General features: G+C 37.4%; 1 protein-coding gene across 2 annotated transcripts; it reads right to left on the reverse strand.

Moving 5' to 3' along the window:
- Positions 1–813: 813 nt before the first annotated feature.
- On the reverse strand, positions 814–25,630 carry zgc:85932 (uncharacterized protein LOC405875 homolog). 2 transcript variants are annotated; one of them, XM_053320935.1, is made up of 20 exons: positions 25,366–25,630; positions 23,099–23,168; positions 20,931–21,049; positions 20,200–20,333; positions 18,133–18,304; positions 17,874–17,945; positions 17,090–17,181; positions 16,451–16,525; positions 15,178–15,338; positions 14,776–14,933; positions 12,608–12,816; positions 12,152–12,194; positions 8,072–8,146; positions 7,690–7,750; positions 6,449–6,513; positions 4,602–4,670; positions 3,754–3,832; positions 2,340–2,456; positions 1,034–1,092; positions 814–895 (listed from the first exon to the last, which is right to left on the reverse strand). In XM_053320935.1, exons 1-20 carry the CDS (start codon positions 25,609–25,611, stop codon positions 869–871), a joined length of 2,103 nt encoding a protein of 700 aa, XP_053176910.1. In that variant the 5' UTR covers positions 25,612–25,630; the 3' UTR covers positions 814–868. The 2 variants fall into 2 exon arrangements, with proteins under 2 accessions (XP_053176910.1, XP_053176911.1); XM_053320936.1 differs by lacking the exons at positions 814–895; positions 1,034–1,092; positions 2,340–2,456 and adding an exon at positions 3,091–3,346 and having other exon boundaries at positions 3,684–3,832.
- Positions 25,631–27,410: the final 1,780 nt, after the last annotated feature.

Below are 27,410 nucleotides of genomic sequence, written 5' to 3' on the forward strand. Positions count from 1 at the left end.
TGATTGTGTTTTCATTTATTTTGTATGTTTAATAAAATAAATGTATTACTATGATGATTATTATTGTTAAGCAGTTATTAAATCATTTAGCAAGTTATTCAATTAAAAAATATTGGAGCTGGTGACTTTCAACCCTGGTAATTCAACCCTATAGAGAAATGACATGACTTTTTTGCTTTTGTGACTATTTCCAAATTTTTACTAATTTTTATGTTCCAAATCAAGTTCAATGACTTACCATATATGGTTCCTCGCCGGTCTAAAATCCACATAATTCTACAACCTCACAGAAAGGCATGAGCAAGCTGGATGCTTATGGAAGTTACCTAATAACCCTGATAAAGGACTTCACACACTTTGACTCTATATTCTTTATTCAAGCATTATCCTTTAAAAAAAAGTCAGAAACAAACTCAAGTAATGAGTCTAAAATCACTACATACATTTTTTACAAACACGTCTCAGATATCCTTTAAGATTAATGGATGATTCCTTAATTTGGCCTTTTAGCTTTAAATTTTAAACCTGTTGTCAAGTACTTTTTTCTACTTAAGAAATGCATAGTGGAGAAACAATGCTGAGTCAACTAAATGATAAATCAACTGATTGACTAATTGGTATGAATATAAGTGTTGTCTGAAGCTCTAATTATGGATCGATAAACAAAAAGAGCCAATTTCAGTGTTGAACAATCAAGCTTATTTTAAATTAGCATATTAGACTGGAAGTGTTTTTCCTGTTTGCTGCTGAACTATTCAGTAAAAATCACTTTATTTCATTCGAAAAAACTTAACACTACACAATGAAAATCATCCATCAAAAAATACTACACAAAGGAAATCCTGGCAAAGCGTCAGAGTGGATCAGGTCAGTTGTACATGGTCATGTGGAGCCACTGGAACCAATCAGAGAACAAAACACCTTTGTATTAATCACCCAAAAATGTATATGTTTAACAGAGATAAAGTATTTTTAACATATATCACACCTGCTAACAGATAAAAAGAGGAAAGAAAGGAGTTGCTGTTCATACCTGTCTGTAGCTGACAGTTACAGTTCCCATTCCCACCATGTCATATGCTTGAAATTTCTCTGCAGAAGAAACAGAAATACATGATGTACAGATACTTTCACTGGCTTATTCTACCTGCAGCAGTAGGTGAGTGAAGTGTAATGTATCAGGTCAGCTGAGATGGTTTTGGATGAATGTCAGTAGAATAAACTCACTTCAGGAGGCTTTTTCTGTGACTTTCGAAACGTTCCACCTCTCTTTGTCCATGCATCGCAAACATTACCAATCTGAACATGATGTAAACACACTAAGTGAAGTTTTGCCAAATTGCTGTTGCCCTAATGTTAATGTTTGGCACCAGATTTTTAACTTTATAGATACAGTACCAGTCTAAAGTTTGGAGACCAGAAAGGGGAAGTAGTTGAAGTGTATATTTAAACTAACCCTAACTTAACCCCTAACTAATTTAAACACAGCAGAAAAACACACTACGATCACTTTCAAGTGGCTGTAACTGACAGATGCAGAGACACTGGGCGAGACATTTCCTCATATGAGTCGTACAACTGTCAAACTGTCAATGCACACATGTGGACACTGTTGTAAAGTTGTTAGAGCTGACAGCATGTGAGCTCCAGAAAGTTATGAATGAAGAAAGAAGAAAGAAGAAGTTTAAGTATCAATTTAAACATTTCCCTGACTAAAAGTCTACAGTAGCTCATTTAAATTAATTCATTTTGTCACCATAATTGTTAGCTGTTTGAGTTTTGGAGGTAAATCTAGTGATGGGTGTGATTTGTATGGCTTCAGAAGGCCAAGAGGAAAAAGTTCACATTAGTTTATTGAGGTGTAAATATGTTTAAAATAAAGTGCACCAATAAAGGTCTGAATATTTGTCACTGATTAATGCTTCACTGCAATTGGCTTCACATTTATCCAGCATCTGTACTGTATATATGTTTGTGATAAATCTTAACCTGATATTCTGCATCTACTAGATGATAACTTTCTTTTTTTCCCATTTATTTACTGGAGTGAGTAAGTATACAAACATATAACTTTTCAACATATCTCTCATTGTTATATTTCCAGCTTTTCCCTCAAACTCAAACATCAACTTTACTGTAAATGGAGACTCCATATTTAGAGAGACTGTCGGCCTTGTAGAGGTCATTCTCAGCAGTATATGTTTGAAGTATTTTGGATGTGATTTATACAACTTAAACATGTTTGTAATTTTTAGCATCCAGCTCCTCTCCATTTCTTTTTCTTTTTCTTTCTAACCAATCACCCATTCCCTCTTTCTTTCCCCATCTCCCTTCCTTACGGATCATGCTCTCCAGTTTCATCAGCAGGTACAAGAAGCCGGGATAACTGACAGTCAAGTCTGGCTCTGTGTATCTCAGTCCAACCAGCTGCATCACTAAATCATCCACCACGATCCCTGCAGCAGGAAACAGAGCAGAAAAACACACTACGATCACTTTCAAGTCACTGTAACTGACAGATGCAGAGAAACTGGGCGAGACATTTCCTCAGATGAGTCGTACAACTGTCAAAAGATCTCACATATTAAAATGCACACATGTGGACACTGTTGTAAAGTTGTTAGAGCTGACAGCATGTAAGCTCCAGAAAGTTATGAATAAAGAAAGAAGAAAGAAGTTAAAGTATGTATTTAAACATTTCCCTCACTAAAAGTCTAAAGTAGCTCATTTAAAAATAATTCATAGTTAACTATTGGAGGTTTTGGAGGTAAATCTAGTTATGGGTGTATTTTTTATGACTTCAGGAGGCCAAGAGGAAAAAGTTCACACTAGTTTATTGAGGTGTAAATACTTTTAAAATAAAGTGCACCAGTAAAGGAAGGTGTGAATACTTACCACTTGATTAATGCTTTACTGCAATTGGCCTCACATTTATCCAGCATCTGTACTCTGGACATTTTATTCTAACTGTGCTGAGAGTTGCTACATTCATTTATTGTAAACTTCCTTACTTCATGCATGAATCTTTTTTTTTAAAGGGTTACCTCATCTACCCAAAAGTAGAGCACAGGACTTTAGTAACAAGAAACTCAACATATAATGTTTGCTGTTTCTTTATGTAACTCAAACACATCAAATATATATGTGACTGTTAATGTGATCAGAATAAATACAACAAAGTATCTCCACCTCTGAGGACTATCAGGAAAGCTTTAAAAAAGCAGAAAGGAAGAAGTAAAGAGAAGTGTTTTGGCTCCCCCTGTTGGTCGAGACAGATGCAGAGCCTGAACTGTGAAACCAGAAACCAGAAACCAGAATCCAATGAAGGCCACGCTTGTATTTAACCCTCACATACTGTTCATATTCAGACTCTTCACAGTATCACTCTCATAATTAGCCTCTACCAAATTTCTGCACAACAAATCATTCACAAATGCGTCATCAGTCACAGAAAATAAGCTAGATTAATCCTTAATGAAGCTTTCAGAGAGCTGAGAGAGTTTACTATTCAGTTTTTATACTTGTTTATGGAGAAAAACATGAACTCTATTAAATGTGAAGAATGTAACAGAATTTACATTTTTGAATAAATATGGGTCAAAACATTTCAGGCTAAAAATACGTATTAAGAATGTATTTACTGCTTTCAAATGTAAAAATGAAACAGTATGTAAGGGTTAAACATCAACAGTTGAAAAATCTGTAATGAAATACGTAGTCATTTATATCACTTATGTGTGTCCTCAGTCCTACCTGCTGCCTTTAGTGCGGGGGCAACCTCTCGATACTCGAGGAATTTGGTTTTATTCTTGTCAAACGTCAGGAAGATGTCCTGAGAGGAGAATAAAGACAGCTTAATGAATGCATGAAAATACTCCTTAAACACACACCTACACACCCACACATACACACACACACACACACACACACACACACACACACAAGTTCAATTCAGTCCCCTCAGATCCAGATTTGATCATGTGTTAACTGTCTCGTCCCTGACTAAACTACAGATGAACATAGTTGTAAAAAATGTGTTCAAATCATGAATGTAATGCAAATATTATTATAGTATAGTATAAAATGTATGAGTTAAATTTGGAAAATGGTAGTGCGGTTATTATATACTATTATATACTGCACGGTTAATATTCTTTATTCACCTTATAATAATAATAATAAGAAGAAGAAGAAGAAAAAGAACAACAAAAACACTAATAAAAACAAAACTGAACAAAACTAAACTAAGCAGAGGAGGAAGAAGATCAATTATTCTCTTTACACTCAGAAAACATGAATAAATCCTAGTTTTCTCATTTCCACAGACCCAATCTAAACATATTGTGTACTATTTTTCTGGGACACCATCCTTTTAGCTATGGTAGTTCATACAATTTGGTTTATCACTGACATAAAATTGGTAATAATTTTGCAAAACTAACAGACAAACAGGAAATCAGTACGTTAAGCAAATGAACTAAGACATCCTGTCAATGCATCTGTACACAAGTAGATTTTTACATGCAGCTTCCAATTTAACCAGCCGCATTTTCTCATGAACGTTCCAGCTGTGGTGTGTTACAGCGTGTTGATAACCTCACCGTCCACTTCCTGATCTTGTCCCACAGACTCTGAAACTCCATCCAGTTTAGCTGGGCGATGCCTTGGGTCTATAAAAAACACTGAGGTCAAGGAAATTAAAAGGAAAATATCTCAATGACTCTCAACAGTGACGACTCAGAAATAACACCACAAGCCAGCTGATGAAAGACAGAAGAAGCGTAGTCACTTTACAGTCAAACTTTTTTTTATTTTAAGACAGTAGTATAATTACTTTAAACTAATGAAACCACCACAGAAAAAAATGGCAGCCTGAGCAAAATATCTAAACTTTCCAGCACAAAAGAGGAAGATGAGCCTGTTCTTCTCAAGCTTCTTCTTTATCCAGCTGCTATGAAATTCCAATATGGAGGCTTCTTGAGTCACTTGCTCCATCGACAATGCTGCGGCTTTTGAGTTTAAATCATTTCTGCTATTTCATTCTAAAGTCTATTTGTTTTATAAGAGTAATGAGTAAATATATTGAAAATTAAAATGGGAGGGAATTCAGCATATGGGACCTTCTCAGCAGAGCCTGGATAGCTCAGTCGGTAGAGCATCAGCCTTTTAATCTGAGGGATCAAGTCCCTGTTCAGACGAGACAAGTTTTAAGATGGCAGATATTGAAGGCAAGCACAATCAGGAGTCAAATATGAAATATAATCATCAAATAAATGCTAAATGTGTGCATGAAGCAATACCTGTCATAGTATCTGTAATTGATATACAAGAAATCAATGTACTAAAAACTCTAAAGATTTAATACATTTTGTTTTTTTTCCAAACTGTTTCTTTAGCTGCCTCTTCACCATCTGCAATTTAATTATATGTGTAAAAAGTTTTTTAATTAGCTTTTTTGCTTGACTAACCTGTTTAAGAGTAAAAACTAGATGAACAGACACCAGGTTTCAGGTCTGAAGGTAATCTAAGAGTAAGGGATTGAAGCACAGATAATGACTTCTAGACTCTTGACTCAAATATTCCCAATCTGGTTTTAACATATAATTTCTACCTAGATAATGACATCCAATCCATGGATCTTTGCATTTACACCTCGTATTGAAACATATTCTTGTTTTCTCAGTTGCTAGCGAAGGGGAGACATGTTGCGTCATAGGTGTGAACAGATGTCACTCATTTCTAAATCACTTCTAGCTGCTGCTACTTGTAGTTTTTTTGCTGGACTTGCTTAAACTGGCAGAAAAAGGCAGAGCTTGGTGACTTTTAAAGTTACTGGACCACTTTGTTTCTTATTAATGTGTTCACACGGTACAGACTGCATTTACATCTGCTAAGATTTGGGGTCACAATTCATTGTTATCCTGATAACAAATACAGGTACAGGTTTTTAATCCATGTAAATGAAATGTTTATGTATTTTGATCCACACTACAAATGTGGTCATTCAAAGCAGCAGTTGGTGAGCAGTCTTTGTTTGCTATAACCTGATTAAAACTTGTCTCGCCTGAACAGGGACTTGAACCCTGGACCCTCAGATTAAAAGTCTGATGCTCTACCGACTGAGCTATCCAGGCTCTGACATGCTCCACTACAAACAAGGCAACATGGCAACACTTAAATAAAATCTGGATGTTAAAAACCACTCAGGAGGGTCAACATGAAAGCGGCTTTTTTTAAAATTCAAGAATACACCAAATTTCTATTCAGATCTTAATTCTTTTGTATACCCCTCACAGACAGATCCAGCCAATAAATCAGTCAGTTCTTCACTTGTTCTTTCAATCACTCACTCACAGTCAGCTGGTCTGTCAGTCGGTCTGTCAGTCTGCTGGTGCGGAATGTGAATGATCTCCAAAACTGTGTTTTATTAAATCTTTTTCAAGGATACATCCATGAGAACCACCAGGCTCTTGCAGTGCTCCAGAGCCAAACACTTCTCACTGCCAGCTAACACTGAAACACAAGTTAGATCATATATTTTAGTATTTATTTGGAAATGCAGTCATATAGTGAATTTTTCAGTTAGAGATGTGATTGAAGTGTCGTTTAAAACATGATACTAGAACTGCTTTACTACTGGGTGTGTCAGTGGTGTGATCAGCATGTCTGCAATATGGAAGCAAATTGTGATCAATATTTAAATTAAAATGCATTTGCAGAAATGCTTTTTTATTTTAAGAATGTGGCTGCATTATTTGCCTCATAAAATGTATTTTTCTTTTTCATTTTAATTAAGTGAAAGAATGAGCAGTCCTTAAGAAGACAATTAAAACGCAAATAGGTGGATTGATGATTCATTTAATTTATGAGTCAAATAACGCAGCCACATTCTTAAAATGAAAAAGAATTTCTGCAAATGCATTTTAATTTAAATATTGATTGCGATTAGCTTAAATACTGCAAGGTAACAAGTGTCCTGAATACTGTTGTGTTAATGAACCCCAAACAGCCTGTTTCAGTAGAGAGGGGGGTGTGGGGACCTGACACCAAAATCTATGAAGCTACTGTGTGTGTGGGGGGGGGGGGGGGGGGGGGGGGCAGAGATGTGCTTCACAGACATGCAGTAGTTGTACCAATCATTCCTTCAGGTCATAGTTATATCTGGGTAATTGAATCGAAAGCAATTGGACTTGTTATATGTCTATGAAGACATTTCACCTCTTATCTGAGGGGCTTCATCAGTTCTTGCATGTCTGACCAGTCTGAGCTAGTCTGAACCCAGAAACCCAGGTATTTAACCTCTGTGGAGGTGTTCACAATGCCACTTGTGTCAAGTGGTCGTTAGTGCTCCAGACTGTTACAAATGTAATATTAGCTCAGCAGATCAATCAAGTCAAATACTAGATGTGCGGATGGCTTCAAATCAATGAGCTCTGGTTCTTTGATGATGTATAGATGTCTTTGATATATTGTGACTCCAGACCAATCATTGCCAAGCTTGATACTAAAAATCAAAAGATTAAACTATTGTAAAAAATCCAATATACTTGTATTGTTTTTGTTCCTGAAAGAATCCTTTACTGCTACCTTTTGGACAAAGCTTGCAAACATAAATAACTTCAGAGATGACCTATGAATAAAAATCTGGAAACAATCCTCTATGAAAGGAAACAGACACACATCACTGACCTCCTCCCCGTATGGCCTCTGTCAGTAGTTCCAGGAGGTGCGCTGGTTTGCAAAATCCTCTCTGATGACATAAAGCAGGAAACATTCAGAACAAAAGACATAATGGCCGATGTAACACACACACACACACACACACACACACACACACACACATACACACACACACACACACACACACACATATATACTGGCTTGGAGCAGCAGATGGATTAAATTTATTACACCAGAACAGTTCAAAGAAGTGCCAGAAATGATATTTTAATGAGTTCTTGTGATTCTCTAATCTCACTGGGAATAAAGTCATTTTACAATGTTGCAAATATACATATAGCACCTTAAATCAGGTTAATGTAGAGCAGCTATGTGTGCAGGTTAACCTGACCTTGTTGCAGTGCTTCTTAAACAGACGTCTTGTAGATTGAGGCGAAGGAAGAGCAGCCTGGTGAGGAAATGAAGTCTGCAGGAAGAAAATACAAAACCTGAATTGAGAAACAAGTCTTCATCTTCACTAATAAAAACCTGCTGTCCTTATATTAGGCACTGCAATTTTCTTCTGAATAATATTGCTTTGATGCAGCATATCAAGCACTCAAATGCTATAAATTGATTTTAAAAAAAACAACCCCTGTGTCTATATTTTGCATGGATCTATTTTCTGTACTACATTGTTTTGTCTTGTTGTGCAGATTAGCATCTATTACATGCTAATCTGTTACATTCAGACAACATTCACCCAGCAGGAAAGACCAGTCTACCACAGGGCTGCACACACAGACAAGCACATTCACACTTTTAAATAGGAGTCACAAATAAAACTAATGCATACGTCTTTTGTAAGGGACTGTGTGAGGAATTTATAGTAGTTAGGGAAACCTAAAATTACAATTTAGGTTCTTGATTTAGGATGTGCAGTGAGTTAAGCATTTACTGTATCAATAAAATTGATATTTTATGTTATGTATGTGTATAACTCCTCCTCGCATGTCCTTGATTTAAAAATCTGGTGTTTCTTATTCACACCATACTGTTTCTTTTTGCCCCCCAATCTTGTTTTTTAAATATTAATATGCATTAATATATATTGTGACACTTTGGTATAAGGGTCAGAGAATTTTATAAATCATCATAAAATAATGAGACATGGTTTAGGTCCAGAATACATGAATGACATGTTAGTAGAATATAAACCCAGTAGAGCTCTGAGATCTACTGACTCAGGTCAGATAGTTGAGCCCAGAGTTCAAACTAAACATGGTGAAGCAGCTTTTAGCTGTTGGGGGGTTAAATGTATGTTTTAATGTTTCTCAAATTTCATGTTTTTCTGTTTTATGTAAAGCACACTGAGTTGCTATTGTGTATGAAATGCACTATACAAATAAAACTGCCTTGCCTTGCCTTAAGCTATTTGACATGTTTAATTCAACAATACACCTCCTCTTCTTTAGTTATCTCAGTGAGAGAAGTTTACTACATGTTAAGAGCCTGGATAGCTCAGTCGGTAGAGCATCAGACTTTTAATCTGAGGGTCCAGGGTTCAAGTCCCTGTTCAGGCGTGACAAGTTTTAAGATTCTTCAAGCTGTCAGAATAAAGAGAGTCATTTCTACTCTGAACCACTTTACTTCAGTCTCGTTTCCAGTGTGGATGTCAAGAACTGAAGTAAAATATAAGTAGAAGTCAGTGACTGTGTCTGAAACATCACTCCTGTTGAACATTAGTACACATGTCAAGTACAGTGCATAGTATTTGTGCTTCAATTCTTTACTCCTTTTAAACTAGTTTGGAGGCTGTGATGCATTCATTCTGGATAAATGACAACATTAATCAAAGAACTCAGTCAATCTAAAGAAGAAAACTTTATTAGGATGCACAATGAGTTAAGCTATTTAACACTTTTAATTTCAATGCTACACCTCCTCTTCTTTGGTTATCTTACTGACAGAAATCAAATATCTTCAAGAGCCTGGATAGCTCAGTCGGTAGAGCATCAGACTTTTAATCTGAGGGTCCAGGGTTCAAGTCCCTGTTCAGGCGACACAAGTTTTAAAAAGCTTGAAACTGGCAGGGTAAAGAGAGAAGATGTGTGCTGACACTATCATTTGTACTCTGAACCACTTTACTTCAGTCTCATTTCCAGTGTGGAGGTCAAGAACTGAAGCAAAATATAAGTAGAAGTCAGTGACTGTGTCTGAAACTCATTGCTCCTGTTGAATGGAAGTACACATATCAACTATAGTGCATAGTATTTGTGCTTCAACTCTTTACTCCTTTAAAACTAGTTTGGAGGCTGTGATGTATTCATTCTGGATAAATGATAACATTAACCAAAGAACTCAGTCAATCTAAAGAAGAAAACTTTATTCTTGAATGAGTTATTAAATTTCAGTCAGTCAGAGAAATTCTCTGTTAAGTTTCAGAGTGTTGTCCCAAAGTCACAGCTCGACTGATGTTCACATTACTTCTTTTCCTTAAAGTAAACTGATTTCTTGTAGCTCCACTACAGAAACAGTATACTATGACTACTATATATTAATCTGTTTTCCATGTGTGTTTCTGGAGCTTCACTACCTAAATGCTAATGTAGGGTCTTGATTCAGGATGCACAATGAGTTAGGCTATTTAACATTTCAATGCTACACCTCCTCTTCTTTGGTTATCTGACTGAGAGAAGTCCAGCATCTTCAAGAGCCTGGATAGCTCAGTCGGTAGAGCATCAGACTATTAATGAGGGTCCAGGGTTCAAGTCCCTGTGTTTAAGATTTTTGAAACTGACAGAGTAAAGAGTGAAGATGTGTGCTGACACTGTCATTTCTACTCTGAACCACTTTACTTCAGTCTCATTTCCTGTGTTGAGGTCAAGAACTGAAATAAAACACAAGAACAACTCAGCTGTAGAAGTCAGTAGCTGTGTCTGAAACTCTCACTAACATGCTACTCACTACACTGAAGCAATATGTCAGGTTTGTTTAGTGTGAAACCAGCAGTGGCAACGACAAAAATAACATAACAGACAATCACGTAGCTCTGGTGTAACATCAACAACATTTAAACTCAAGAAAGATTTCACTTGGCTATTTTATTTTTTTAAATTAGTTCAGACTTTATGGTTGGCACGGGTTACCATGGTTATACGTCTCCAACCAGCAAGGAGGCTCTCAGGAAGGGACATGATAATTATAGCTCAGTGTGTCCGAAATGGCGCATACTACTGTTTATTGACACAGAAGTATGTTGAACTATAGTACACATATCTAGTATAATGCGTAGTATCTGTGCCTCAATTCTTTACTCATTTCAAACTAGTTTGGAGGCTGTGATGCATTCAATCTGGATAAATGATGAAATTTATCAAAGAACTCAGTCAAGCTAAGTTATTAAATTTCAGTCAGTTGGAGATTAAAAAAATCGCTTTGTTAAGTTTGACAGTTTTGTTTGAAAGTCACAGCTTGATTGATGTTAAAATTGCATCTTTTCCTTAAAGTAAACTGATTTCTTGTAGCTCTACTACAGAATACTATAGTATACTATACTCCTTCAAAGTATACACTATACTAATCTGTTTTTCACGTGTGTCTCTGGAGCTTAACTACCTAAATTATAATTTAAGGTCTTGATTCAGGATGCACAGTGAGTTAGACAAGTTTTAAGATACTTGAAGCTGACAAAGTAAAGAGAGACGATGTGTGCTGACACTGTCACTGCTACACTCAACGATACACCTCCTCTTATTTGGTTATCTGACTGAGAGATTTCTTGTGTCTTTCAGAGCCTGGATAGCTCAGTCGGTAGAGCATCAGACTTTTAATCTGAGGGTCCAGGGTTCAAGTCCCTGTTCAGGCGGGACAAGTTTTAAGATGCTTGACACTGTCACTGATGCACTTTATTTCAGTCTCATTTCCTGTGTGGAGGTCAATAACTGAAGTGAAATACAAGAACTCAGCTGTAGAGGTCAGTAGTTGTGTCTGAAACTACTCACTACACTAAAACAATATCTCAGATATTTTTATTATGTATGAATCCTACGATGAAGTGCATTCCATCTCCAAGCAAAATAGAACCTGGATATCTCAGTCAGTAGAGCACCAGACTTTTAATCTGAGGGTCCAGGGTTCAAGTCCCCATTCAGGCAGAACAAGTTTAAAGATGCTTTACTCAGAAGCAAAGAACAGTGAAGATATTCAACATTTGCATATAGTGCTTCCAAGAAATCATGTAACATCAGAGGTGTCCAAACTATTCCATAAAGGGTTATGTGGCTGCAGGTTTTCATTCCTACCAAGCAGGAGTACACCAGGCTCAACTCTTTTAATGAACTGATCTAAGTCTTCACATAGTTGATTTGATAGTTGAATTGTGTGCTCTTATTTGGTTGGAACAAAAAACTGCAGGCACACAAACCTTTATGGAGTAGTTTGGACATGCCTGTGTAACATGGATGTTAATGTATGTTAATGTGTCTCCTACCTCTGTTGTTGAAGGGACGTCTGTTGCTGGTTTCTCAGCTGGACTGGGGGGGAAATTACATAAAACACATTAAATTATCATAAAATCACTGATTTTAAAGTCAAACATCCAGAGAAACAATCCTATACTCACCAATAATGGTGGACATGACCAAGTTAAAAAGACAAAACTGGACCTTTGGGACACTGATGGGGACGATATATTGAATCTCAACAGTTTTCAACTTCCATGAGGTTCAGATTTCTGTCTTAAACCTGTTAAATTAACCCTTACATACAGTTCATATTCTACACTCCCACAGTATGTTCCCAGATATTAAATGCAACCTTTACAACATTTTAACTGTTTACATGATAATCATGTCTCATGGGTATTTTTTTTTCTTGCTCGTCACAGCTCAAGCTATATGAAAACAACAAAATCTAAACTTTACTGATAGATTTATCCAGGACTCACGTGGCAGTGTTGCCCTGCTCTGTCAGCACCCGGAGGAGAAATGATCCCTGCTGATTGGGTTCGGCGGTAGACGGGATGATGATGTAACGACCAGGTGGAAGGGAGTGGCGGAGAACAATCTCCCGACGTGCAAAGTAAGTTTGGCTGCTGAGGACCAGCGGTAGCACCCTCAAGTCCTCGGGCAACAGGTGTGTCTTCTTCGGAGGGGCCTGGAGATATAGCGCACTCTTATAATAGATACATACAATAAAGACAGTAATGCTCTCAACTGGCCTTGTTCATGTTCCCAAACTATTTTTTTGCCTTCATTGGACAGTTGGTGGCAGAGGGACTCACAGGAAACAAGGGGAGAGAGAGTTATGGGTATGACATACAACAAAGGTCCCTTGCCAGACTTGAACCAGTGGTGTTGCAAGTATATGACATGCGCTGTAACCACTGCTAGGAGGGCGCTCCACATTCCCAGACTTTAATGTTAGGAGCTAGATTTGCATTTTTCTTATTGCTGTCTGATTCAGGCAGCTTAAAACTTCTCCTGGCACCAGGGGTAAAAAAATGCAGCATATGTATTTGAAAGGTGATATAAAGGAAATTTCAAAGATGTGAAAAAAGTCAGTTCATTAAGGGACTATCTTACAGTTGATTGTTAAAAAATAATAATTTATTTGAATTGTGTTCTAAACCGTGATTTAAATGCCAATTACAGTGTACTTTACTGGTTAAAGTGGTTGTGTAATACTAAAAGATGTCAGCAGAGGGCGCATAGCGGTTAGGAGGAACATAAAACCCCATGGAGGCAGTGCAGCTGAGTGGAAAGGAAGCTAATGTTGTCTGCTTCTGTACAGGTGGGTTAATATTCCCCTAAAGAGTATGCATTTGTGTAATGGATAGTTAAGAAATAAGTAGTTATGCACTATAAAATTGTATACTTGTTCACTATACTTTTGTGAAGCAGAATAAATCCTGCAGCTGTGTGGAAAGGAAGCTAATGTTGTCTGCCTCTGTGTTAATACAGCGACCGCTATGGCTTCAGCGGCAGTCGGGTTTCCAGCCACTCCTCCTAACTCCCATCAAGTTGGGGGCAACATTTCTTAGTCGCACCATACTGTTTCATTTTAGTGTCATTTTTAAAACAATCAATATGCTTTAAAAGTATTGTACCTTGGTTTCAGGGTCAGAGAATTTTTATAAGTTTAAGGAAAGTAATTCTGAAGTATTTGCAGGTTTATGGGACTGTAAACATTAACTATTTTGCAAAGCCTGGATAACTCAGTAGGTAGAGCATCAGACTTTTAATCTGAGAGTCCAGTGTTGAAGTCCCTGTTCAGGCGAGACAAGTTTTAAAGTGCAAGGTGTCAAAGGGGAAACACAGTCAGAGCTGAAGTTCAATCATCTAATGAATCTGAAACACAACTCCCACATAAACACTTTGATAGTGATTGTGGGCTGAAAATGAAACCCAGCCAGTGAGTAGGTTTTTCTCTTTGTTGCAGTTTCATTGACATCCATGTAGCGTCATTTTCTTAAAAAATCCTTCCAGATGTGTCTTAAGTTGCATATAAAATACTTACTTTGAATATTTTGTGTCTGATATTACGCATACACAGTCATATCAGTGGACATCAGTAATGTGCACTACAAGCTGTTATCAACTCAAGCTCTCTTTTAACAAATTTTTGAGTCTTTGCCACAAACACCCTTGCCAACTTTTCAGTTCACAGTGTGTGTGAAGTGTGTGTACACCCGCTGCACGAGTCATGCAGTATCATCCACTACTCAGACCATCGTGGATCAGAGAGATCATTTTCCCTCTCACTTTTGCTCTGCTCACGTTTGGGACTTTTACAGTGCATGGTAGTATTGTTCTTTATTGTAAAATTGTAATCCTACTAAATAATCCCCATTTTTACAAAATGTACCTGTAATCAGATTACGTCTTTTTTTTCTGTAACTGTAGCAGAATACAGTTACCTTTTTATTGTATCCTAATTACATAATGCTGTTACATGTATTCCTTTACTCCCCAAGCCTGGTTGCAGGTTATTTTACTATTGATCATTTAGCTAATTAATAACTAAAATCAACTTAGTCTGTGTACATATGTGTGTTAACATGTGTGTGTGTGTGTGTGTGTGTGTGTGTGTGTGTGTGTGTGTGTGTGTGTGTACCGGATATATATGCAGGGCTATAGGCAGGTTATTGCCCCTACGCCCCCGCTGTTTCTGCATCAGAGCCAAAATGAAAGAGCAGGTCTTCTGAGAGTTGGATGAATCGGTGTCCACTTCTGACAAGACGAACTGGAACTGAGGGTTCTGCCAAAACCAACCTGGAAACGAACGCACACACACACATACTTTTACAAATACAATTTTCTTTATATTGCACTTTTATGTCCCTTATGTCCTTTGTGGGAAATCCTGAATATGGTGGAAAGCTTTAAATGTTGAGTACATTACAGTAAATCAACAGTGCACATGGGAGCATATCAGGACAAAAAGAGGCTTCTTACTCAAATATGATTTTTAGAAACACCAAAACATTTTCTCATCATGGATCATCATGTGTCTTACCCCCTCTGGGCGAGCCTCCTGCTGAGATGTGAGGCACCCAGGCCCCATGATGCATTGTGCAGCACCATGAATGCTGGCTGGCGCCTGGTTCGTCGAGACCTTCAATCAGATGACAAACTTCCATTACGTCAAAGTTCTGCCGGAAGTCTGAAACTGACATCCTGATGGAGACAGAAAAAGTGAACTGACGAGCCGGTCTCTTCAAATACTGTATGTGGTTTAATTGTCCCAAACTTGTATGACACTATTTTTTATTGTTCTCAATAGTTAAACCTAGGACTAGTTTTTATTTCTAAGACTGATTTTAATATTTTCAGTTAAAATCAGTCTTAAAGCCGTAAAAGCAAAAGGCACTTGGGTGTGCAGGAGAAAAGAAATTACAAGGTAAGATGTCTTGTTTGTCTCGTGGTTCCTGTTGTGGTTGAGATTTAAATGTCTGAATGTTTTCGTTCATGTCTACTGTGTAGGGACAGTGAGAATTAGAGTCAGTTGTATTTAGAGTTGGGCGATGTCTACAGATATGAAGATGTCAACAGTGAAACTTCACAATGGATGAGATTATCACCATGGGGGGAGGGGGTTATCTTCATCAATCTTTATTTAATCTTTATTTATATAGCATCAAATCACAACAAAAGTCATCTCAAATCATGGTACTGCGGATTATATGCATAAATTACCATTATTGGCTTTTTACTTGCACAGTAACATGACAAGTGTCATCTCGAGTAATTCACCTGGCTAACTATCTCTCTTCTACTTCACTCTGTGGAGCTCAAACAGTGCACTCAGCCCCGCCTGCAGTTTAACACAGGAGAGGAGAGAAACTCAACATGACCATAAATCATAGCAAATCGCAGTGGACGCTTGCACTGACCTGAAATGAAATTAGTACACTCAAATCAGGTAAATAACATAAATAAACACTGCGTTTTCCTGTCATTCATGGTCACATTGAGTTTCTCTCCTCTCCTGTGTTTCACTGCAGGCGGGGCAGAGGAGACACAGTGAAGGTCGAGTTGACAATAACTAACTACACTCGTCACAATACCGAGTGCAATAACAGCTTTGTGAGTAAAATTCCAATAAGAGTAATTTAATACATGCAAAAGATGGACAGATGACAAGTGATGGGGGAATTTTAAATTATGATGTTACAGTGGTCAATGACTGTCAGCCATTGATGAACGATAGCATCACCCAAGTGCCCGACCCGAGCTATGAAGTGTGTCACAGAGAGACGGTCGGACACACAATAACGCCACTAACTCACCAGAACTCCCCGTCCTCCCGGCTGACTCTCCCCAGTCTCTTCTGTTCCTCGGTGCTCACAGTGCTCCACTCTGGACTGCACAGAGAGAGACAAAGGGTTCATAAAGAAAATCCTTTAATCATCCACATACAACTGAAATCCAAAAAAACATAGTGCCTCCCTATTTAAAAAAGTCCCATTTGTTTTCATTTTGGAGGACCAGCCCTGCTTTTTAAGGGGAAACCGTTCTTCTTTATCTGTTTTTTTCTGTTTGTATGAGCATATCTGAACCTTTATACTGCTGCAGGTATACAGCAGCAAACATGTAGTGCAGCTGCTACAGGTTTAGCTACTCCGGATAAAAACCTACACAAGAAGACTCCACAGTGTTATCTTGGCTTGGGCAGAGATAAGTCCCTCTAGGTCTAAGGTCCTCCAAGGAGTGAGACTTACAAATACTGTGGGCCGCTGAGATGAATGAGATACTAGCAAATTAAGGGATTTCATCAGGCGGGCACAGATAGTCTTTAGATAGTATGATTTACTCCAGATTCAAAAGTCTGACGGCTAAAATGTTTTACCCAGTTAAAACATGTAGCAGTTAAAACAGATAAGGATCTAAAAAGTGTATCATAATGACTTAAAACTAGATAAATTTACCCTTTAAAGTCGCTCCATGGACCCTCCCACTCTGTGTTGCCCCATGGGTTGAGGATTCGCACCAAATCCACAGGGCCATAAGATGTCTTTACCTGGGAGGGAAGAGCAAAAGAAAAGGTGAGAGCAATGAGAAGAACAGGCTATGATGAATTAGCACTTTTACTGTAAGGTCTAGAAATATAACATCTATCTAACTTTAGACCCAAACCATGTACAGTTAGTATTTGTGGCCTTAGTAGGAGGAATCCTACTGCTCTCTAAGTTTCGCAGACTCTCACCTGCTGTTGATATGTTTGCCGATAACTCAAATTCAAAGGGTTTTTTAAGGCTTTGATAAGTTTGGTCTAAAAACATGTAAAAAAAAATCTGTTAGCTATGTTTTTAACATTATTAACCTAAAACCTAACCTTTTCTTGTTTTAGGATGTGAAAGATTAAGACTGGAGTCAAGTTTGACAAGACAAATACAAGCGATGAGAGCTACCTATATGGTAAATGGTAAATGGACTGTACTTATATAGCGCCTTTCTAGTCTTTACGACCGCTTTACATTACAACTCATTCACCCATTCACACACATTCATACACTGATGGCAGGAGCTACCATGCAGGGTGCCAACCTGCTCATCAGGGGGAATTTAACCATTCATTCTCATTCACACACAGTTGGGAGCAATTTGGGGTTAAGTGTCTTGCCCAAGGACACATCGACATGTGGACTGCCAATCTTCCAATTAGAGGACAACCGCTCTACCTCCTGAGCCACAGCCATACTATACAGTTACCTTCTCCACTGCAGTCACAGAATAAGCATGCCTGAACATGATTCCAAATTCATTCCTCTGCTCCAGTGGACCCTGCATAAACAAACACATCCAACCACAGTCATGACAGGGGGAAAAGTCAAAATAACACAATTATATGACTCATCTCAAATCAAATCAAATCAAATCAAACCCTCAATGGGGGGAGTGTACTGCTTTGGTATTGCCCAACAGGTCCACAGATTTAAACCAGATCTAACAAGTCAATATCTCTGCATACCTGGCTTGAGCCACAGTTGACAAGTGCTCCTTTATCCAGTAGCTCTCTAATGATGGCTGGCAGGTGTCGGGGCAACAAGGCAATGCTCAAAACCTCACCGACCCCACCTGTCATATCAACCATGGCCTCATGAGGGAAGCCCATGTCCAGTGCTCTGTAGCCACCTTTCATCCTGGGACAGGTGACATGGGAAGGACAAAAATGTCAGGCAGTTCCCACATGGTTTATGGTATATAGATGAGCAGGTTTTGAGATATTAGGGAGCCACACATTTTTAAATCTTTCTCTGTGAATTTTGTCTGAGGATGATTTCTTTGCCTGAAATCAACCTCATGCATACACACAATTTGCTCTGAAATGAAAAAAGAGCGACATACATGCAATATTATTCACAGGTACAAAGCTTTTTTTTTGCTGCCTCTGGAATATTTTGACAAGTAACTGCTGACTTTAAAAAGTGTGAAACTGGAGAATCCAGAGAGAATTACTGACAGACAGTAGCTCATTTATCACACCATCTATTTGACAGCACCACAAAGAAGGTTTTTATTGGAGGTACATGAGTTTGGGGGGGGGGGGGGGCGCTTGTATTTTTTTTTTTTTTATTGGCATTGATTAATTTAAAAATAAAGTGACACATGAAGTTAATTATTTAGTATTATCAAGAAGAAGGATAGGTTCACATTTTATTTTGAACAGTTTCTGGTGCCATTATATACATTGAAACAGGTTTTGCTTACTTTAAAATGTTCCTGTTCATACTTGCCATAAAAGGATCAGTTCCTAATCTGCTTTCAACGTAAATGATGGGGAACAAAATCAACATTGTTTTGTGTCTGAGTGAGTCAAACCAAGTGGTTATCTTCCAAAGTAAGTTTTCTTAGTACTATGCTCCATATTTTTGTTTCTCTGTTGATCTGTAGCAGAGCAATGATAACAGAAAATTGTGAACACATCCTTTGAACCTTATAAAAAATGTGGGTATCTTTCCCTCTGGCATATTTTGGCCAGACTTTAAAAAGTGTGAAACTGGGGAATCCAGAGAGAAATACAGACAGACGGGCTGACAGAAAAACAGCTTGCCAGACAAATTCAGCTAGACACAGTGTAAGAATAAAGTTACACAAACACAACACGTGCATTAAAATATTTTGTGGGGGATTTTATGCCTTTCATTGTTGAGTACACAGGACAGGAAATAAGGACAGAGAGAGATGGGGAATGGTACCAAATGAATCTGTTAATCACTAGAGCCACCAATTGCAGGGGCAAGATGATACCTGCATAAGTAAACATATCACAGGGCATTTAAGACTCAAGAACATAATCACATGACATACTTTTTTGTTTAGGAGAAGCTCAGATAGTAAGGCAGCATAACCATTTCTAGCCAAACTAAACACAAGTCAAACACCAAGCTCCTGACTGAGCAAGTAGCAAAAAGCAGATTCTTAGGAATTAAGAGGTTAAGATCCAGGTATGTTATATATTTTTTAAGTTTTTTCAGCTGTTTTTAATTCAAAGCATATGTGTGTATTTGTCTGTATGTGCATGTACGTGTGTTTCCATATTTGTTATATATGGTTATAGATCATTTCATTCAGTGCTAAGTGGAATTGGATAAAGAAACAATTTATTTATAAGAAGCTAACGTTTTTAATATTGAATATAACTTATGAAACATCTGTAACAGACAATAGAGGACCAAGAATGTGCTGGAGCGGCTTCTGTTTTCAGAGCATACTGTGAAGGTGTTCAGCAAAACAGATAACAGCCTGATGGACTTGATGTCCTTTGAGAAGTGATAAAATACAACATTCCTTCGCAAGGTGTTGCTAGAAACAGCTCATACTGTTGTAATTAGAATTAAAAGGACCTTGTGAAAATAAATGCACTCTGACCAGGACATTTTTATATTTTGGTAATTGTGGAATAATCCAGATTAAAAGTGATCTTCTGCCCTTTATGTGATTATTTTCGTGATAAAAATCATCTTCAAAGGTCATCGAAAAAGCATTGTAATTCAAGGAGTGTATTTTCCAAATACACACACACACTTATACTCACTTGGCATAGGCTTTCTCCAGCAGGGAGCTCCAAAATTCAAGTTTATTTGGGGATCTGAGGTAGATAAGGTTGTTGTCCTGAGTCGGCAACAAATCGTCTATCTTCACCTCCTCCCACTGACCGTACTGCCAGAACTATGAAAAGAGAAAAAGGGTGTGGTGCTTTTTTTTGTCACAAAGCCAGAGGCCTCCTTTTCAACTGCTTTACAAAGGCTGTAAAAAAACAGTAAAGTTGTCTTATATCTCTGTCTGCTTTATGAATTATTATCTAGATTAAAGCTACAGTTTCATATTCAACATCGTCTTTTTTGCTATTGTCATTGATTAATTTAAAGAGAAAGAGACAGGTTGTGCTTCTGTAAACATGCAGTTAATTCTTTGGTATTATCTAGAAGAAGAAAAGGTTCACGTTTCTAGTGCCATTATATACATTGAAACAGGTTTTGCTTGCTGTAAAATGTTCCTGCTGTTCATACTTGCCATAAAAGGATCAGTTCCTAATCTGCTTTCAATGAAAGTGATGGGAACAAAATCAACAGTCATTGTTTTGGGCAGAATGCAAAGTATCTAAAGCTTATGCAAGGCTTCAGTAAGTCTGAGTGGGTCAAACCAAGTGGCTATCTTCCAAAGTAAGAGCAATGATAACAGAAACATGTGAACATATCCTTTGAACCTTGAAAAAACATTTGCATGACTGTGCTGCAGCATGTTAGGCCGCATTCAGGTATTTACCCTGAAGGTGAAGGAGCCGTTGTATGCGTCCTGGAAGGTCTGTCCTGGAGGTACAACCTTTTTCAGCAGAGATGGATGCAAAGAGAGTGATGCAATAGCAGAAAGTATCCAGCAGTCATCTAAAGAAAAGAAAACAGGGTGTGATAAGCAGGGCCAGGGTCAACAAGAAGTTGCACATCTCCACCGGAACTGATGACAAGCCAAAAATTAAATAAATAAAGCTGTTTCCAACCGAAAAGGTAAAGGCTGCAGCATTTGCTTATAATACCTACCCTTCTTTCACATGTCATTCATTGCATAACAAGCCCAAAACATCCACGACAATAAGCTACATACATGACGCACGTATTTTTTATTTTTTATTTTTATTTTTTTTAATCAGTCAGTTGACTCAGGGTGGATGCAGACTACCTGTGTCAACTTTCAAAATTATCATTTGATATTATTAGATTGTAATGATGGCAGTCTGGTATGTGATTTTGATATTTTTCCCTCTAAACTGGTAACCCAGGTTTACTACTTCTATTTTCACTTCATCAGCTTTTTCAAGGCAACTTCCAGGTGGTGAATTTTGGGAATATTCTGTCTGAGTTTACAAGGCAAGAACCACTTAAATGCAGCATTGTATTAGTTATCTGTGATCTGACTGGAATGAAGTATTTGTACCAGAGGAACAGGTTCAATCTGGTATTCAGATTGGGATTCAGATTACTTTGGACACAATTAATGTTTGAAGGTTATTCTTCCTCACTGAGTTGTTCTAAATTGGATTTAAGACTAAGAGAAAAAACCTGCATCATAAAACCTGACCCTTACCCTAATTCAGTCATATATAGTAGTCAATTGTTCAATTGTTTATGTCCTGAAGATAAATTACAAAAAATAGTCACAAGGGCTCACAAGGGTAAGACAAATGTATGCAAAGTTTATGTAGATAAGTCTCCATTACAAAACCTCACATGACGTTGGGTCATCTTAGGTTGAATACCAGAAACCATGCATTCAATAACCTAAACTTCTTCCCCAGAGTTGTCTGTGCTTTCTCGTCTCACAGGTAATCTGGGCCCGTAGACGTCTGGATGACAGATTTCAGTCCCAGACCTACTAGCTTCATTGTTGATTTTCATTGTGCTTCTCTCCTCTATCCTTCCTTTCTCTCCTCTCTACCCCAACCGGTTGAGGAAGATGGCCACCCACTTTGATCCTGGTTCTGCCTGAGGTTTCTTCCTGTTAAAAGGGAGTTTTTTCTTGCCACTGTCACTAAGTGCTTGCTCATGTGGGAATGTTGGGTCTCTTTAAAATTAAAACCCGAAGAGTTCGGTTTAGAACCTGCTCTATGTGGAAAGTGTCTTGAGATGACTTTGTTATGATTTGGCGCTATACAAATAAAGATTGATTGATTGATTGATTGATTGATTGATATATCATTATTTGGCATGTTTCATCAGCAGGCGCATCAGGTTCCTTCTCATCCTGTCTACACCAAGCAGAAGCACGTCCAGCCACGTGCCTCATGGTGCTTTGGGAGCTTTTTCATACCATCAGCCATCAGACTGTACAACACCACAGCTCCCAGTACCTCCCAATCCCACTAAAAAGACTGAGGCTGTCCTTACTGTTTAATCCCAGTATAGTATCAGGAATTTATGTATATTGTAGATTTATATAATTGCAGATTATTTTACACACATTTTTTATTGTATATAGTATTTTATTTTATTTGTATTTATTTTTTTTATCACTTTTTTCACTATTACATGGCTATGCTGTGTCAATTTTGAATTTCTCCCTAGGGGGAGCAATAAAGATACCGTACCTATTTCTACCACTGATGGTTTGGCCTCTTTGTAGTTTTGTTATGTTGATTCAAAAAATCACAGTGATGATTGTCAAACTCTGTGTTATGTGATTTTGTCTAACTGCAGGAGAAATAAAAAACAGACCAAAACAAAAACAAAAAACAAAAAGTGTATGAAATGGAACCTGGACGGTTTCCTTAATTCAGATGACTAAACAGGTACAATGTAGGGATCTGATTCATTTGATTTAATGAATAATTTAAAGTTGAACATGTTTTTTCCTCATGTGTCTTGTCGCTAACGGTTTCTGCATTCATCATATCTGAAAAAAACCTGTATTTGGCAACACTACAATAGTTGGCTACTTACTGAGTTTCCCTTGGCAGATATCCAGACGGGAAGCTCCATCAATTATAAACTGAGGTGATGCACAGAGCTCCTAAAACCAGCAGGGAGGTCGAGTAGTTAGAAAAAGAGGAGGAGAAAGAAAGGAGACGAAGAAGAGAGACAGGTGAGAGAGAGAGAACGTTAGATGAGTATGAGTTAAATAGGATTAGCTTGTCAGAACAGCACCATTCCCTGAATACTTCAACATGCTGTTTTACTCTTTTAGCAATACAGAGAAATATCCTCTGACTTCAATTATTGTTGTTCACAATTCCATAGATAGATTCAATAGACTACTGAGCAGAACACAATGCTTCTCACACAGAGTTCATTTAAAGTGGCTTGCATGGCCTATATCTAGAGTATACAACTTCTTAGTCCTTACTACCCTCAGGTCTGAGTCCAGCTTAAAAATGAAGAAGGGGACCAATTTATTTTTGCCGTACTGGCTCCTAAACTTTGAAACAGCCTACCACTGAGATCATCTCTGCTTATTATTATTATTATTATTATTACTACATTGTAATTTCTTAAATAAATACTAATTATTTGCACTAAATACCTTATAATTACTATGTAAATAGACCCAAAAGGAGTGAACACACTAGTCCAGTTTTAGCTGCTCTGCACTGAATTTACTTTAAGGTCGTCCATTAATGGTCTGTCTGAACTATTTGCCTTCAACAGCACTGCGATCATCTGCTGCTGGTTTAATGGAGGTTCACAGCCAAAAGAAAATCAGGGATGCAGACTTCGTCAATAACACCCCCAAAACACTATGGAGCACACTGTATTTAGATATCAGGTAAGCAGCTTGCTAAATATATTTAAAATAAAGCTAAAAACTTACCTCTTCACTTTAGCCTTTAAGTAGCTTTCCTATCAGTCATCTTCCCTCTGATGCACTAACTTCTTTTAAAATATTGTAATTTACTTGATTTTATACTATTTAGTCTGTTTTCACTACTTCAACTTTATTATTATTATTATTTTTTTTTTTGTATTTTACCAATATTACTATTTTTATTCTCCATCTTATATTACATTGATCTTTTTTGGTTGTTTTTATATGTTATTGTGTTCCTTAATATTATTTTAATGTGAAGTACATGCTGTAAAGTACTTTGAGCTGCATTTCTTGTATGAAATGTGCTATACAAATAACCTTATTATTATTATTGTTATTATTTAAATAGTGTTTTATTTTAATGACTAAATATGCCCACTTTTTACTTATTGCCTTTTGGCTACACATAATAATAACAAACTGTAGGTTAATTATTCATCTACATAGTTCATTTTATAAAGAGGAGCAGAGCTGTGAAGTCCAAAGTGCATTTCCTCTGTGCTGTAATTAAGAGCAATTCTTTAAGTACTTTGGGCATTTCCATATTCTGCAGCTTTACTTCTGTGTACTCCTGTAGGATAGTTCACATTATGAAATTATTTTTTTAGTCTTCATCTCCATCTGATCCTATAGTTACAGAGTAGATAAAGTTTTACAATAAAAAAAACATGTGATAAAGTCATAAAATATGATGGACTGCCATGAACGAAGCTACCAGGCAGTATACAGCTGATGAACTGTGGCTGGCCGGAACTACATTCTAATGCTGTTTGCACCAGGGTTATTATAGTTAACTAAAACTAAGACTAAAACTAAAACTAGCAATGAGAAAATAATTTAATTAACTGAAATTAAAATAAAAACTACAATAAAATTTTTTTAAAAACTAAATAAAAACTACAATGTTGTCGTTTCGTTTTCTCCCTCGATGACTTCCTGTCCTGCAGTAGCCGCTATGCTTCGTGGTTAAAGAATGAAATTAAAAAGGACTTGATGATAAACCATATTTGGTGTCAATTATTCTTTCATCCTTTTCAGCTTCTACAAGTCAAGGCTTTCTCTTAATACCCGAAAAACTAAGACTAAGACTAAAACTAAATAAAAACTAAACTGAAACTAGTCAATTCCTCAAAATAAAAACTAAACTGAAACTACTAAATCACTCGTTGAACTAACTAAAACTGAACTGAAATTTAAAAAAAAAAAAGCAAACAAAATTTCAAAACTATAATAACCTTGGTCGTCACGTTCATGCAGCAGATGCTTCAGATGATAATTGACTGGATATCTGCACAGTCCATGTTCCGTTAATGTTTGCTTGTAATTAAATACAAATGTTTGGACTGTTTTGGGGTGATTTATTTTGAACCAGCCCTGCATAGGAAGTCTTAGTTTTCTTTACCTTTGGTCGTTTCCACTTGATCCCGGAGTGCATCTCCAGCTCCCCCAGGGGGAAGTTATAGTCCACGAACAGTCCATCCCGGCCGAAGGTGTTCCCTGATCCGTGGTCCACTATGTCATCAGACCGAAGATCCGCCAGCCAGCGACGAGACTGAGACCCCATCAGGTCATCAGAACAGACCGAGTCCACATCCTCGTCCGGTGGAGGGAGGGAGCTCTCAGAGGACACACTTAAAGACTTCTGCATGTTTAATCTATGATCTGCTCTGCTCAACTGTCTGCGCTCAAACTTCCGACTGACGTGTATGTGTTTCACTTTGAGCAGGTAATAAACACGCACACAGAGGCCACACCCTCCTGGCTCCTGCAGAGGCGGACACCTGGGAGGACTCAGATGTAATGCATTATACGGGATCCTGCAGGATTTTCCAGTCACACACACAGGTCCGGGTCTCCCACGTTTCTGGTCAGTACATCCACTAACCCCTCAGACCCTCAGACACTCCGATATGTAATAACAATGCTTCAAAAACACATTGATGTTAAACCAAGAACCAACATTCAAGACAAAGTCATCCCACATTCCAGCTCGGTAATAACAAGGTCATTGTGTAATATTGTGATAATGAAAAGGTAATAATTAAAGTAATATCACGATCATTGCCAAAATAATAACAGAGTAGTAGATTGGACACATATACAGTGCACCAATTACTTACTGGGAGAAGTTGAACTACAGCAGAGCTACCCTAAACACAAATATAGTTTGGTTAATTAAAGTAACTTGGAAACGGAGTTCAAACTATTTAAACAAAGCTAATAAGCTAACAACAACATAAAGTGAAAGAAAAAAGTAAGTGCATGAATTAGGCTACTTCTCAATAGGAGGGGTGTAAGGGGGTTAGGAAGATAAGGACCTGTGACTGACAAGGGCCCTGAAAAATATTAGAACATTAGTTAATTAATTAGTTAAAACTAGCCTAGTCATTAATAGAATATTTTATTTGCAATGTACTTGTTAAATTAACGCTTTATTTGTCTTGTTTCTGGCCAAAATGAACCATTCAACCTCTGTATTGCCCAAACACCCCCCTCTATTTACATGAAATAGAGAAGTGCAGCATGGGCATCTTGTCTCAACAGCTTCACAAAATACATTATCATGGTTCTAAAAACAAAAACAAAAGACAAGCGAGAGAAATGAAAGGGTGGGTCTAGTCCATGAGTGGAAATGAACCTGTTAGCTTAGTTTTGTCCACAGTAAAAAATGATTTGTGTTATTTTTACTCCCCAAACATGAGTGACTTTAGTGATTTCATTTCATCCCTCTTTTATCTAACATTGAATCAATGCAGGTAAATGTTTAGCAGCTATTCATAATGACTCAGCAGTCCTGCCCCTCCTTAATAATGAAGCAACCCTAATGCAAACTGGAGGAGAGCAGCATTGTGTTCAATGACATGCCAGCATGACATGACTGAAGGACATCTGTGGGAATTTAGTTTTATTATTATGAATAAAAGAAGCCTTATTAAATCATTCTCATTGATAAGGATTGGTTGTATATTTGGTCAAACAATCTACTGCAGAGTCCATTTTGATGATCATATCATTCTAGAGAATTCTACATTGAAGAATGTTAACACTAAGATTAAAACATTACTTATAGAGGGTATCAGTCTTGCATTATTTAGTGCAGTGGTCTTCAACCCTGCTCCTGGAGAGACTCAAATTTGTACATGCATATATAAAATGTGTATCAGCTGCAGCAAAAATATAAAAAAAGATGCATTTCATTTCCATTTGTGTGTACGATGGGCCATATTAGGGAAAAGTCCATCTGATACAAATGTGAATAAGATATTTTTATATGGGTCAAATGTAGAAATGGGTCAGATTGGACCCTGAATAGTATGTAAGGGTTAAACTTGTTATCTTGGACTGGCTCCTTTTAGACCACCAGGGTCAGGAAGTATCCAAGAATGTATATATAGGATTGACACCTTTGGACAAATGTTTATTTCACTTATTTTTACTTCTTTTGGT

Source organism: Scomber japonicus, chromosome 6, assembly GCF_027409825.1.
Source record: "Scomber japonicus isolate fScoJap1 chromosome 6, fScoJap1.pri, whole genome shotgun sequence".
Classification (NCBI taxonomy): Eukaryota; Metazoa; Chordata; class Actinopteri; order Scombriformes; family Scombridae; genus Scomber; species Scomber japonicus.

Coding starts and splice junctions, on each gene's coding strand:
- zgc:85932 (XM_053320935.1), bottom strand. CDS start 25,611: ATGCAGAAGTCTTTAAGTGTGTCCTCTGAGAGCTCCCTCCCTCCACCG. Junction 12,195..12,607: donor GAGCAGGGCAACACTGCCAC/GTGAGTCCTGGA, acceptor TTTCCCCCCCAG/TCCAGCTGAGAAACCAGCAA. Junction 1,093..2,339: donor GAAACTGGAGAGCATGATCC/GTAAGGAAGGGA, acceptor TTTCTTCTGCAG/AGAAATTTCAAGCATATGAC.